The sequence below is a fragment of the Trachypithecus francoisi genome, unplaced genomic scaffold (assembly GCF_009764315.1).
Source record: "Trachypithecus francoisi isolate TF-2019V2 unplaced genomic scaffold, Tfra_2.0 Lachesis_group1, whole genome shotgun sequence".
Taxonomy (NCBI): Eukaryota; Metazoa; Chordata; class Mammalia; order Primates; family Cercopithecidae; genus Trachypithecus; species Trachypithecus francoisi.
Window position 1 is genome coordinate 162,965,877 of NW_022681454.1, and position 13,975 is coordinate 162,979,851.

General features: G+C 38.5%; 1 protein-coding gene across 14 annotated transcripts in view; it reads right to left on the minus strand.

Moving 5' to 3' along the window:
• Positions 1-2,535: 2,535 nt before the first annotated feature.
• NEK1 (NIMA related kinase 1) overlaps positions 2,536-13,975 on the minus strand; it is a 204,086-nt gene continuing 192,646 nt past the window's right edge. For 12 of the 14 annotated variants that reach the window (XM_033215660.1, XM_033215672.1, XM_033215659.1 and 9 more), the window contains one exon: positions 2,536-3,794. In XM_033215660.1, coding sequence (XP_033071551.1) covers positions 3,781-3,794 — 14 coding nt within the window. In that variant the 3' untranslated portion in view covers positions 2,536-3,780. The remainder of the gene's footprint in view (positions 3,795-13,975) is intronic. The other 2 variants (XM_033215670.1, XM_033215661.1) reach the window with 1 other exon arrangement.

A 13,975-nucleotide genomic window follows, 5' to 3' on the forward strand; every position in this document is an offset into this window, starting at 1 on the left:
GCTGTCAGTCTTTGACAGTCTCTTGAAGACAGTATAACTTTTAATCCTTGGCTTAAGATTTTTTTCTTTGATTTCCCAGTTGCACTTGAGAGACTAGTTGCATATTTCTTTTACTTTATTCTGCTTGAAATTCACTGGGCTTCTTCAGTCTGTGGATTGATGTCTTCCAATTGTTCTCAAAAGCTCTCAGCCTTCATTTTCTCAAATCACTTTACCTCATTTTCTCTCTCTGGAACTCTAGTCAAATACTCATTAGACCTTCTCACCGAATCTTTGTCTCTTCTCTTCTGTACTACATTTTTCTCTCTCGGTGCTATGTTATGGGTAATTTTTTCTAGTTCTCTCTTCTGCCATGAAGTTTGCTACTAAGAATGTCCATTGAGTTTTAAAATTTTGGTTATTGTATTTTTCATGTATATAAATTATATTTTATCTTTTAATTTGTATCCCTTTTTTCTTTCTCTACAAATATTTTCAAGTTCATTGATCATTTTTTAAACACAACAAGCATAGTTGTTTAATAATCTCTCATAATTCTATATCTAAAGCGTGTGCAGAGCTTGATTTCTTGTGCACTATTTTCTCTTTCACTCCATGTCCATCATTGCTCCTGAAAATTTACTTACAGTGCTTTGCAAAACACCTAATTAATGTGTCTTCCTTCAGAGAGGTACTGGAATGGCTTCTGCCAGGTTCAGGGGACACTACTCGTTGGGAACTACCTCAAATTATGTGAAATCTAAAGGTCCTTCGTCCACCCAGGCTTTTGTGCTCAAGGCATACACACACAGAAAAAAACCATCTGAAGGCTGATATGTGGCCACAACTTATCTGACTTTTCTGTCCCTTTCCCTTCTTACAGTCCCTACGTTTGGGATTGGGTTTAGTTTTAGCTCTCCCTTAGTGTGAAGATGTAACCCTTTGGGGTTTCCTATGGGATTCTCCAATTAGGATGGTCCTTGACCTTACCTTTCATCCTTTTGGCCCCATAGGCCCACTATATCAAAGTGTGAGGTATTGGACATGCTTTCAGGTCAAAAGTGGCTTTTTCCCCTCCAATATTCTACTTATTTCTTTGAGTTGGGGGTTTCTTCAAAGCTTTGGTCGGCAATTCATCTTTTTACCTCTTGTGCATGTTTTTAGGTGTATAACAAACACACACATACTCTTCAAAGATCCATCATCAGTCAAGTGATAAGCATTAGAATAAGTGTTAATTTATGAGGAAAAATCCCAACTTTAACCTCTCTGTTGAGAAGTTTTAAAATGGTAAGTAGAATGGTGTGTTACTTCCAGAAATAGGAAATATCAGTAATTTTTTTCTTTTTTAAAGTGATGGAATCTTGCTTTGTTGCCCAGGCAGGAGACCAGTGGCATGACCATAACTCACTGTAGCCTTGAACTCCTGGGCTCAAGCAATCCTCCTGCTTCAGCCTGCCAAGTAGCTGGGACTACAGGTGCACACCACTGCCTCCAGCTAATTTCGTTTTTTCTAGAGATGAGGTCTCACTTGATTGCCCAAGCTGGTCTTGTACTCCTGGCTTCAAGTGATCCTCCCACCTCTGCCTCCCAACGTGCTGGGATTACAGGTGTGAGCCAGTGTGCCTGGCCTGTAGAATTCTTAATGCATGAATGCCAGGTGTACTATTTTCTATCAATTTTTTTTTTCTTTTTTGAGACAATGTTTCACTCTGTTGCCCAGGCTGGAGTGCAGTGGTGCAATGTTGGCTCACTGCAACCTCCACCTCCTGGGTTCAAGTAATTCTCTGTCTCAGCCTCCCAAGTAGTAGGCACCATGCCCGGCTAATTTTTGTATTTCAGTGAAGATGGGATTTCACCATCTTGGCCAGGCTGGTCTTGAACTCCTGACGTCATGATCCACCTGCCTCGGCCTCCCAAATTCCTATCAAATTTATTCTTTTTGATTCTCTAGGGGAGATAAGAATGTGCAACTAATAACAGTGTAAGACCTAGGAACTGCTCTGACCCTGACCCTTTACACAAGTGACTTAATTTCATGTTCAACTCAATATCCTTGCATGTTAAATGGAGAAAAGACAAAATTATCCTGATAGCCCATTTAATGCTAACATTTATGAATCTACAGATGCTTCTACATGTCAACTCCAACACTTATAACAGACCTTACTGAAAAATAATAGCCCTTTTCCTACTTGGCATAATCTTTCCATAACAACACTCTAGAGTCACACACTGCTAATCGCCTGGAGATGGCACAAATCCTATTGATCATCCTTATTCATGCACAGATAACATCTTCTGAAATAGGGCTAAAACAATATTTTCTACTATATTATACCCTTTTCTAATAGCTGTAATAGTTTAAGAATTAACACATAACCTCCGCAAAATATGACCATCTTTCAGGATTGTACAGAATTAAAGCACAGAATTCATTTTCTTCCATTATGAAGAAAGAAATCATCAGGTACAAAACCAACAAAAGTATTCTCAGCTTGATGTGAAAACCTTCTATTGAGAAAAGTGCTAATAAATAGAAGACAATCAATGATATACTTCAGGTAGATAATAAAAATTTAATAGCAATATCAGAAAATAAACACACATATAAAAAATCAAGTATTTAGTTTTGGATATTAGAAATAATACACATAATAAATTCAACATACTGATAGTGCTGCAAGATGAGATTTTATTTTTCAAATTACATATTACGCCAACCAGCCTGCTTTGTACTCAGAGGTTCAAAAACTTTGCTTTTATTACGAAGAACATCTGGACTGTAGACACCACTAACGAATCCAGGTTATACTTGGCATATTGCGATTGAAGCTGTGTGATCATCATCTTAATGACCTAACTAAATCCTCTGATAATGGAAAGAAGTTCAAGAGGCAAACATTTCCCTCCCTAGGATCCTAGTTACCAAAACTGTCACAGTGTCAACATAAAAATAATTATTTCCTCCTTTTTAACATCACATTGTCCTTGGAACATATGTATGAGACAAAGTTAAAAACCAAAAGAGCAACTTTAAGCTATATGCTAGGTCAATGTTAAATCCACAGACTAATTTTTCAATATAGTATTCCTGGTTCTGGTCCTTAAAGAGAAATAAAGGCATTAAACCAACTTTTTATATGTCAGGAAATATAATTTTGCTATTCTTTCATAATCAAATCTTTCAATGATTTTTAAGACTGTTTCTACAGCCTGTGTGCTAGTTCAGGAGACACACTGGTTGTAAAGGGACTTGAGAATATAAACTTTAAGGCTAAAAATTTCATCTTCAAAATGTATAGATCTAAATAGAGCCCTTGACAAGGTGATTTAACGTAGAACTGCTGGCCAGAATGAAAACAAGTACTAGACAGAAAAAAGGTCATTCTTAAAGACTTCATTGAAAAACCACAGACAGGTCCTTCATGACATAGGTAATTCCCTCAACCTAAAGACATCTGCGGAAAGTCAGAGTTATCCTATTGCATAGTAAATCTTCAAAACCATTAAGTCAGGTTCTGGGTCAATGTTTCCTATGCTTTGGTTGGATGATTTAATAAAGTATATATTTTATAGGATTTAACCATGGAATTCAATGAACAAAATAAAATAGATAAAATATTAGAATCTTCATTGAAAAATGGCATGTTTCTCCATCTTTTTCAGGCAATAAGCAAGACCATCTTAAATCTGATTTTTTAAATAAATAATTGCTGTATTTCCCACTGAAGCTTGTTATTCTGATGAGCCAAATTCAAATGCTTTCATATAGTTGAGGATTAAAATTCATTTTGAGGATTATTCATCATTATCTGTAGAAAAAAGAAAAATAATTCACTTCATTTCAAATCAAGTTGTATCTACTTTAAAAAAAATTCATTCTTGTTCACGCTAAAGGAGAAAAGCTTTCATGTAGTTCTAAACATATTTTTTAAATTATTGTATCACACATTCATTGTAAAATATTCAGACAGTACAATGAAGAATAAAATGGGAAGCAAAAATCCCCTATAAGCGAAAGATAACCAACATTAACTTTATATAAATCCTCCCACAATGCTTTCCCATGCATACACAAATATCTTTTAAAAATTACACTAAAATGCAGTTTTGAAACCTAGGTTTTCCACTGAAAACACCCTAGTGAATGGAAAGGTGGATACATAAGCTAAGATTAGAAAATGTTAATGTTAGAATCTAGGTGGTGAGTGCATGGGTGATCACTGTAAAGTTCTTTCAAATTTTCAATACGATAAAAATTTGACAATAAAATGTTAAAGAATAAATCATGGGGAGGGGCGGAGCAAGATGGCCGAATAGGAACAGCTCCAGTCTCCAACTCCCAGCGCGAGCGACACAGAAGACCAGTGATTTCTGCGTTTTCAACTGAGGTACTGGGGTCATCTCACTAGGGAGTGCCGGACAATCGGTGCTGGTCAGCTGCTGCAGCCCGACCAGCGAGAGCTGAAGCAGGGCGAGGCATTGCCTCACCCGGGAAGCACAAGGGGGAAGGGAATCCCTTTTCCTAGCCAGGGGAACTGAGACACACAACACCTGGAAAATCAGGAAATTCCCACCCCAATACTGCGCTTTAAGCAAACGGGCACACCAGGAAATTATACCCACACCTGGCCGGGAGGGTCCCATGGCCACGGAGCCTCCCTCATCGCTAGCACAGCAGTCTGCGATCTAACCGCAAGGCAGCAGCGAGGCTGGGGGAGGGGCGCCCGCCATTGCTGAGGCTTTAGTAGGTAAACAAAGCCGCTGGGAAGCTCGAACTGGGTGGAGCTCACAGCAGCTCAAGGAAACCTGCCTGTCTCTGTAGACTCCACCTCTGGGGACAGGGCACAGCTAAACAACAACAACAAAAAAAGCAGCAGAAACCTGTGCAGACGCAAACGACCCTGTCTGACAGCTTTGCAGAGAGCAGTGGATCTCCCAACACGGAGGTTGAGATCTGAGAAGGGACAGACTGCCTGCTCAAGTGGGTCCCTGACCCCTGAGTAGCCTAACTGGGAGACATCCCCCACTAGGGGCAGTCTGACACCCCACACCTCACAGGGTGGACTACACCCCTGAGAGGAAGCTTCCAAAGGAAGAATCAGACAGGTACCCTCGCGGTTCAGCAATATTCTATCTTCTGCACCTCTGCTGCTGATACCCAGGCAAACAGGGTCTGGAGTGGACCTCAAGCAATCTCCAACAGACCTACAGCTGAGGGTCCTGACTATTAGAAGGAAAACTATCAAACAGGAAGAACACCTATACCAAAACCCCATCAGTACGTCACCACCATCAAGGACCAGAGGCAGATAAAACCCCAAACATGGGGGAAAAAGCAGGGCAGAAAAGCTGGAAATTCAAAAAATAAGAGTGCATCTCCCCCTGCAAAGGAGCGCAGCTCATCGCCAGCAGCGGATCAAAGCTGGTCAGAGAATGACTTTGACGAGATGAGAGAAGAAGGCTTCAGTCCATCAAACTTCTCAGAGCTAAAGGAGGAATTACGTACCCAGCGCAAAGAAACTAAAAATCTTGAAAAAAGAGTGGAAGAATTGATAGCTACAATAATTAACGCAGAGAAGGTCATAAACGAAGTGACAGAGATGAAAACCATGACACGAGAAATACGTGACAAATCCACAAGCTTCAGTAACCGACTCGATCAACTGGAAGAAAGAGTATCAGCGATTGAGGATCAAATGAATGAAATGAAGCGAGAAGAGAAACCAAAAGAAAAAAAAGAAGAAAAAGAAATGAACAAAGCCTGCAAGAAGTATGGGATTATGTAAAAAGACCAAATCTACGTCTGATTGGGGTGCCTGAAAGTGAGGGGAAAATGGAACCAAGTTGGAAAACACTCTTCAGGATATCATCCAGGAGAACTTCCCCAACCTAGTAGGCAGGCCAACATTCAAATTCAGGAAATACAGAGAACACTACAAAGATACTCCTCGAGAAGAGCAACTCCAAGACACATAATTGCCAGATTCACCAAAGTTGAAATGAAGGAAAAAATCTTAAGGGCAGCCAGAGAGAAAGGTCGGGTTACACACAAAGGGAAGACCATCAGAATAACAGCAGACCTCTCGGCAGAAACTCTACAAGCCAGAAGAGAGTGGGGGCCAATATTCAACATTCTTAAAGAAAAGAATTTTCAACCCAGAATTTCATATCCAGTCAAACTAAGTTTCATAAGTGAAGGAGAAATAAAATCCTTTACAGATAAGCAAATGCTTAGAGATTTTGTCACCACCAGGCCTGCCTTACAAGAGACCCTGAAGGAAGCTCTAAACATGGAAAGGAAAAACCGGTACCAGCCATTGCAAAAACATGCCAAAATGTAAAGACCATCGAGGCTAGGAAGAAACTGCATCAACTAATGAGCAAAATAACCAGTTAATATCATAATGGCAGGATCAAGTTCACACATAACAATATTAACCTTAAATGTAAATGGACTAAATGCTCCAATTAAAAGACACAGACTGGCAAACTGGATAAAGAGTCAAGACCCATCAGTCTGCTGTATTCAGGAGACCCATCTCACATGCAGAGACATACATAGGCTCAAAATAAAGGGATGGAGGAAGATCTACCAAGCAAATGGAGAACAAAAAAAAGCAGGGGTTGCAATCCTAGTCTCTGATAAAACAGACTTTAAACCATCAAAGATCAAAAGAGACAAAGAAGGCCATTACATAATGGTAAAGGGATCAATTCAACAGGAAGAGCTAACTATCCTAAATATATATGCACCCAATACAGGAGCACCCAAATTCATAAAGCAAGTCCTTAGAGACTTACAAAGAGACTTAGACTCCCATACAATAATAATGGGAGACTTCAACACCACTGTCAACATTAGACAGATCAACGAGACAGAAAGTTAACAAGGATATCCAGGAATTGAACTCATCTCTGCACCAAGCGGACCTAATAGACATCTATAGAACTCTCCACCCCAAATCAACAGAATATACATTCTTCTCAGCACCACATCGCACTTATTCCAAAATTGACCACATAATTGGAAGTAAAGCACTCCTCAGCAAATGTACAAGAACAGAAATTATAACAAACTGTCTCTCAGACCACAGTGCAATCAAACTAGAACTCAGGACTAAGAAACTCAATCAAAACCGCTCAACTACATGGAAACTGAACAACCTGCTCCTGAATGACTACTGGGTACATAACAAAATGAAGGCAGAAATAAAGATGTTCTTTGAAACCAATGAGAACAAAGATACAACATACCAGAATCTCTGGGACACATTTACAGCAGTGTGTAGAGGGAAATTTATAGCACTAAATGCCCACAAGAGAAAGCTGGAAAGATCTAAAATTGACACTCTAACATCACAATTAAAAGAACTGGAGAAGCAAGAGCAAACACATTCAAAAGCTAGCAGAAGGCAAGAAATAACTAAGATCAGAGCAGAACTGAAGAAGATAGAGACACAAAAAACCCTCCAAAAAATCAGGAGTTGGTTTTTTGAAAAGATCAACAAAATTGACAGACCGCTAGCAAGACTAATAAAGAAGAAAAGAGAGAGAATCAAATAGACGCAATAAAAAATGATAAAGGGGATATCACCACCACCCCACAGAAATACAAACTACCATCAGAGAATACTATAAAACCTCTACGCAAATCAACTAGAAAATCTAGAAGAAATGGATAATTTCCTGGACACTTACACTCTTCCAAGACTAAACCAGGAAGAAGTTGAATCCCTGAATAGACCAATAGCAGGCTCTGAAATTGAGGCAATAATTAATAGCCTACCAACCAAAAAAAGCCCAGGACCAGATGGATTCACAGCTGAATTCTACCAGAGGTACAAGGAGGAGCTGGTACCATTCCTTCTGAAACTATTCCAATCAATAGAAAAAGAGGGAATCCCCCTAACTCATTTTATGAGGCCAACATCATCCTGATACCAAAGCCTGGCAGAGAAACACAAAAAAAGAGAATTTTAGACCAATATCCTGATGAACATCGATGCAAAAATCCTCAATAAAATACTGGCAAACCGGATTCAGCAGCACATCAAAAAGCTTATCTACCATGATCAAGTGGGCTTCATCCCTGGGATGCAAGGCTGGTTCAACATTCGCAAATCAATAAACGTAATCCAGCATATAAACAGAACCAAAGACAAGAACCACATGATTATCTCAATAGATGCAGAAAAGGCTTTTGACAAAATTCAACAGCCCTTCATGCTAAAAACGCTCAATAAATTTGGTATTGATGGAACGTATCTCAAAATAATAAGAGCTTTATGACAAACCCACAGCCATATCATACTGAATGGGCAAAAACTGGAAAAATTCCCTTTGAAAACTGGCACAAGACAGGGATGCCCTCTCTCACCACTCCTATTCAACATAGTGTTGAATAGGAGTGGAAGTTCTGGCTAGGGCAATCAGGCAAGAGAAAGAAATAAAGGGTATTCAGTTAGGGAAAGAAGAAGTCAAATTGTCCCTGTTTGCAGATGACATGATTGTATATTTAGAAAACCCCATTGTCTCAGCCCAAAGTCTCCTTAAGCTGATAAGCAACTTCAGCAAAGTCTCAGGATACAAAATTAATGTGCAAAAATCACAAGCATTCTTATACACCAGTAACAGACAAACAGAGAGCCAAATCAGGAATGAACTTCCATTCACAATTGCTTCAAAGAGAATCAAATACCTAGGAATCCAACTTACAAGGGATGTCAAGGACGTCTTCAAGGAGAACTATAAACCACTGCTCAGTGAAATAAAAGAGGACACAAACAAATGGAAGAACATACCACGCTCATGGATAGGAAGAATCAATATCGTGAAAATGGCCATACTGCCCAAGGTTATTTATAGATTTAATGCCATCCCCATCAAGCTACCAATGACTTTCTTCACAGAATTGGAAAAAAATGCTTTAAAGTTCATATGGAACCAAAAAAGAGCCCGCATTGCCAAGACAATCCTAAGTCCAAAGAACAAAGCTGGAGGCATCACGCTACCTGACTTCAAACTATACTACAAGGCTACAGTAACCAAAACAGCATGGTACTGGTACCAAAACAGAGATATAGACCAATGGAACAGAACAGAGTCCTCAGAAATAATACCACACATCTACAGCCATCTAATCTTTGACAAACTTGACAAAAACAAGAAATGGGGAAAGGATTCCCTATTTAATAAATGGTGCTGGGAAAATTGGCTAGCCATAAGTAGAAAGCTGAAACTGGATCCTTTCCTTACTCCTTATACGAAAATTAATTCAAGATGGATTAGAGACTTAAATGTTAGACCTAATACCATAAAAACCCTAGAAGAAAACCTAGGTAGTACCATTCAGGACATAGGCATGGGCAAGGACTTCATGTCTAAAACACTAAAAGTAACGGCAACAAAAGCCCAAATTGACAATGGGATCTCATTAACTAAAGAGCTTCTGCACAGCAAAAGAAAGTACCATCAGAGTGAACAGGCAACCTACAGAATGGGAGAAAAATTTTGCAATCTACTCATCTGACAAAGGGCTAATATCCAGAACCTACAAAGAACTCAAACAAATTACAAGAAAAAAAACAAACCCATCAAAAAGTGGGCAAAGGATATGAATAGACATTTCTCAAAAGAAGACATTCATACAGCCAACAGACACATGAAAAAATGCTCATCATCACTCGCCATCAGAGAAATGCAAATCAAAACCACAATGAGACCATCTCACACCAGTTAGAATGGCAATCATTAAAAAGTCAGGAAACAACAGGTGCTGGAGAGGATGTGGAGAAATAGGAACACTTTTACACTGTTGGTGGGATTGTAAACTAGTTCAACCATTATGGAAAACAGTATGGGCGATTCCTCAAGGATCTAGAACTAGATGTACCATATGACCCAGCCATCCCACTACTGGGTATATACCCAAAGGATTATAAGTCATGCTGCTATAAAGACACATGCACACGTATGTTTATTGCCGCACTATTCACAATAGCAAAGGCTTGGCATCAACCCAAATGTCCATCTGTGACAGACTGGATTAAGAAAATGTGGCAAATATACACCATGGAATATTATGCAGCCATAAAAAAGGATGAGTTTGCGTCCTTTGTAGGGACATGGATGCAGCTGGAAACCATCAGTCTTAGCAAACTATCACAAGAACAGAAAACCAAACACCGCATGTTCTCACTTATAGGTGGGAACTGAACAATGACATCACTTGGACTCGGGAAGGGGAACATCACACATCAGGGCCTATCATGGTGGGGGGGAGGGATTGCATTGGGAGTTATATCTGATATAAATGATGAATTGATGGGTGCTGATGAGTTGATGGGTGCAGCACACCAACATGGGACAAGTATACATATGTAACAAACCTGCACGTTATGCACATGTACCCTAGAACTTAAAGTATAATAATAATAAAAAAAAAAAGTACAGTATCTAGGATTTTTGTGCTAGCACCTAAAAGAGAGGAAACGTTTGAAATAAGGGGGGGGCGGGAAGAATAAATCATGGATATATTCTATGTTGACTTCAATGTCTGCATAGTATTCTGTTTAATGGATATGACATAATTAACCATTACTATTTATAGACATTTTTGTTATTTTCAATTTTTTTAAATTCTAAAGATTACAATCAAGTGAATTAAACAGATTGGTTAACTTAATCTTACATCCAAGCACTATCTTCCACATTCTAGCAAAAGTGATCTTTCATTAAAATCCAAGGGGCATATCAAATCACTGCACTGCTTAAAACATTCATTAGCTCCCTACTGCCTCAAAATGGAATCCACGCTCCTTAATGTGGATTACAAAGCCCTTCATTATCTGGCCTTTTAAATATTTCTCATCTTACCAAATTTCATTCCCCACCTTCCTCAGCTGCCCCTATAATTTATGCTGTAGGAACACTGAATTGCTTATAGTTCCCTACTACACTTTGCATCCTTCCCCATATGTGTACTTATTTGCGTTAAATTCCCATTCATCTTTCAGAATCCAACTTTGATGTCCTCTCCCCCAGGAAGACCTATCCTGTCACCATCACTGTAGTTGGATCTTTGCTTTATAACTTACATACATTTTATTGCCTCCAAGGTAACACTGATCACTCTGTACTATATTTACTTACTTTTGAAATAATCAGGAAAGTAATGAACACACATATCCATAATATGTAGAATTAACAAAAGCTAACTTTTGGCCATAGTGGTTTGGATTACTTAAGTAAAAGCATATTACAGATAGAGAGTATCCTTTCTCAATCTTATTGCCTTCTCTTCTGACCCAGGGGCATTTTCAGTACTGTGAAACTGATGTGTATTCTTCCCACTCATGGGTTTTTGCTTTTATTTTTATTATACACACGCACATCTAAATAAAATTGGTTATAAACACTACATAAATGGTGTAATATGCTACTTATTCAACTCATCTTGTTTGTGGGGCTTATCCATATTGATAGATGGAATTTAATTCACTCATTTTAGCTGATGTATAAAATTTCATTACATAAATGCAGCCCAATATTCCACCTAAAATGAGTATGAAGAGAAGGTATGTGTCTCCTCCTCAAGAATCTATAATGGCCAGGCGTGGTGGCTCATGCCTGTAATCCCAGCACTTTGGGAGACTGAGGCAGACAGATCACCTGAGGTCAGGAGTTTGAGACCAGCCTGGCCAACATGGTGAAACCCTGTCTCTACTAAAAATACAAAAATTAGCTGGGTGTGGTGGTGTGTGCCTGTAATCCCAGCTACTTGGGAGGGTGAGACAGGAGAATATGCTATATATGGGCTCTAATGACTTCCAATATGAAGGACTGCAAAAACAGTTATTCTGAATTGATGAATATGAAATCTAAATCCAGTCATTTCATTTAACTCTCATGATTAACAATATAAAACAGCAAGTCATCCACATAGTTCAATATCTATTTTGTAACCAGTTTCTTTAGTAGCTATAGTAGTAAGTTATAATATTTTATGGGTTATATTAAATTCTTTTTTTAAAGCTATACCTGCTGTAATGGTATGTACTAAGAGTTTTAGAAAAGATTGCCAGGGTAGGCATTTGCCTTTAATTGCTTTACATTTTTTTCTAGGCTGAAGGAATTACTGTCAGGCTTTATGATACAGAACTTTGGGGTTCTCTTTTCCTTTTCATTTGTGTACTAGAGAAAATCTGATATTGCTTCTTGAGTGGTGTATTAACCTAGCCTGATTCTTGGTCCTCTGCAGGGGAAATGGTCTTCTGTGTAGGCGTATATCCTTTTGAAGCCACTCAGTTGTCAAAAGAGGATGTCAATTCTACCTCATGAATAAGTTGATTGTTACAGTTCTCCACTTAAGGGGCAAAGCAAACTAAAAGCTCTCCAGATACTTGTCCAGCAAAACTGAACCCCAAACACATTGTTGCTGATTACTTATGAAAAGCTCTATTGAAACAATACTTAAGGAGAACCGCCTGGAGGTGGAACAGTCTGAATATGAATAGAATTGGTTTGATACACTCCACAGAATTACTGAAATGGAATCATCCTCTGGCTTCGTGCCATTAACTTACAGCATGACATATGAGAAATAGTCTCATGAAATCTAAATATTGTAAAAATTACTGAGGATACTTTTCATTCCATTATAGCATTGTTTTGTAAAATGAAGTTCAAGATCCCAATAAAATAAGAAATCCACAAGTACCAGAAAATGTCTACATTTTATATTTTCATTTTGATAAAAATTTTTAATATTTAGAAAAATACAACATCTGTTTTACAGTAATAATTCACAATTGACAGAAATTTTCTATGACTAAGACTTGAGGTTTTTTTTATTGGGGTTTATAGACCCTTGGATTCTTGCACCTGAAAAAAATATTTTTTTGCCCCTTAAAGGGATCCATATGTTATTCGAGTTTGAGGAACACTGTATGATAGTGCCCTCCTTTTAAAGATCATGGGAAAACTGTTCCTTTGGTTTCAATACCAAAAATAGCTGTCCTCTGAGCAACTAAAATGTGTTGTCTTATGAATACTGTGACTCATGTAATTAATTAGGTTTTCTGCTTTGTGAGAAAGACCAGCACCAAATTTGTTTCCTGTTTTCAGAAAATGTGGAGACCTTTTGAACATGAAGTTTATATTCCTCATTCCTGGCTTCATGTTATACTGCTTGTGCTCATTTGTCCAATATGTTCACTTCCCCAGATTTTTTTAAAAACTTAATTCTCTCTTTATATATATATATATATTTAAATGCAATTTTAGACTTTTTTGTATGAATATGCAAACAAATTTTGTATGGAATACAAATAAATTTTATAAACACTTTTATTGCTAAAATTAAGCATCAACATTTAAAACCCTTGATTTCAGTCGATGAATTAAACCTTTAAAGTAATAAGATTAATGTTTGGGCAAATAATCTAGAAATAAATTGTTGTTCAAAATTTTACATATTGCTTTTTGTGTCAAAGAGTTTTGCCAGGTGCAGTGGCTCATGTCTATAACGCCAGCACTTTGGTAGGCCAAGGAGGGTGAATTATTTGAGGTCAGGAGTTCGAGGCCAGCCTGGCCAACATGGTGAGATCCCATCTCTACCAAAAATACAAAAATTAGTCAGGCGTGGTGGCACCTGTAGGCCCAGCTACTCAGGAGGCTGAGGTAGGAGAATAACTTGAACCCAGGAAGCAGAAGTTGCAGTGAGCTGAGATCACACCACCACACTCCAGCCTGGGCAACAAGACTCTGACTAAAGACAAAAAAAAAAAACCACGACTTATTCTAATTTATAATCTTACTTTTTTTTTTTGGGACAGGGTCTGGCTCTGTCACCAAGGCTAAGTGCAGTAGCACAATCACAGCTCACTGCAGCTTCAAAGTCCTGGGCTCAAGCAATCCTCCCTCCTCAGCCTCCTGAGTAGCTGGGACTACAGGTGCTCACCACCATGCCTACCTAATTAAAATTTAATGA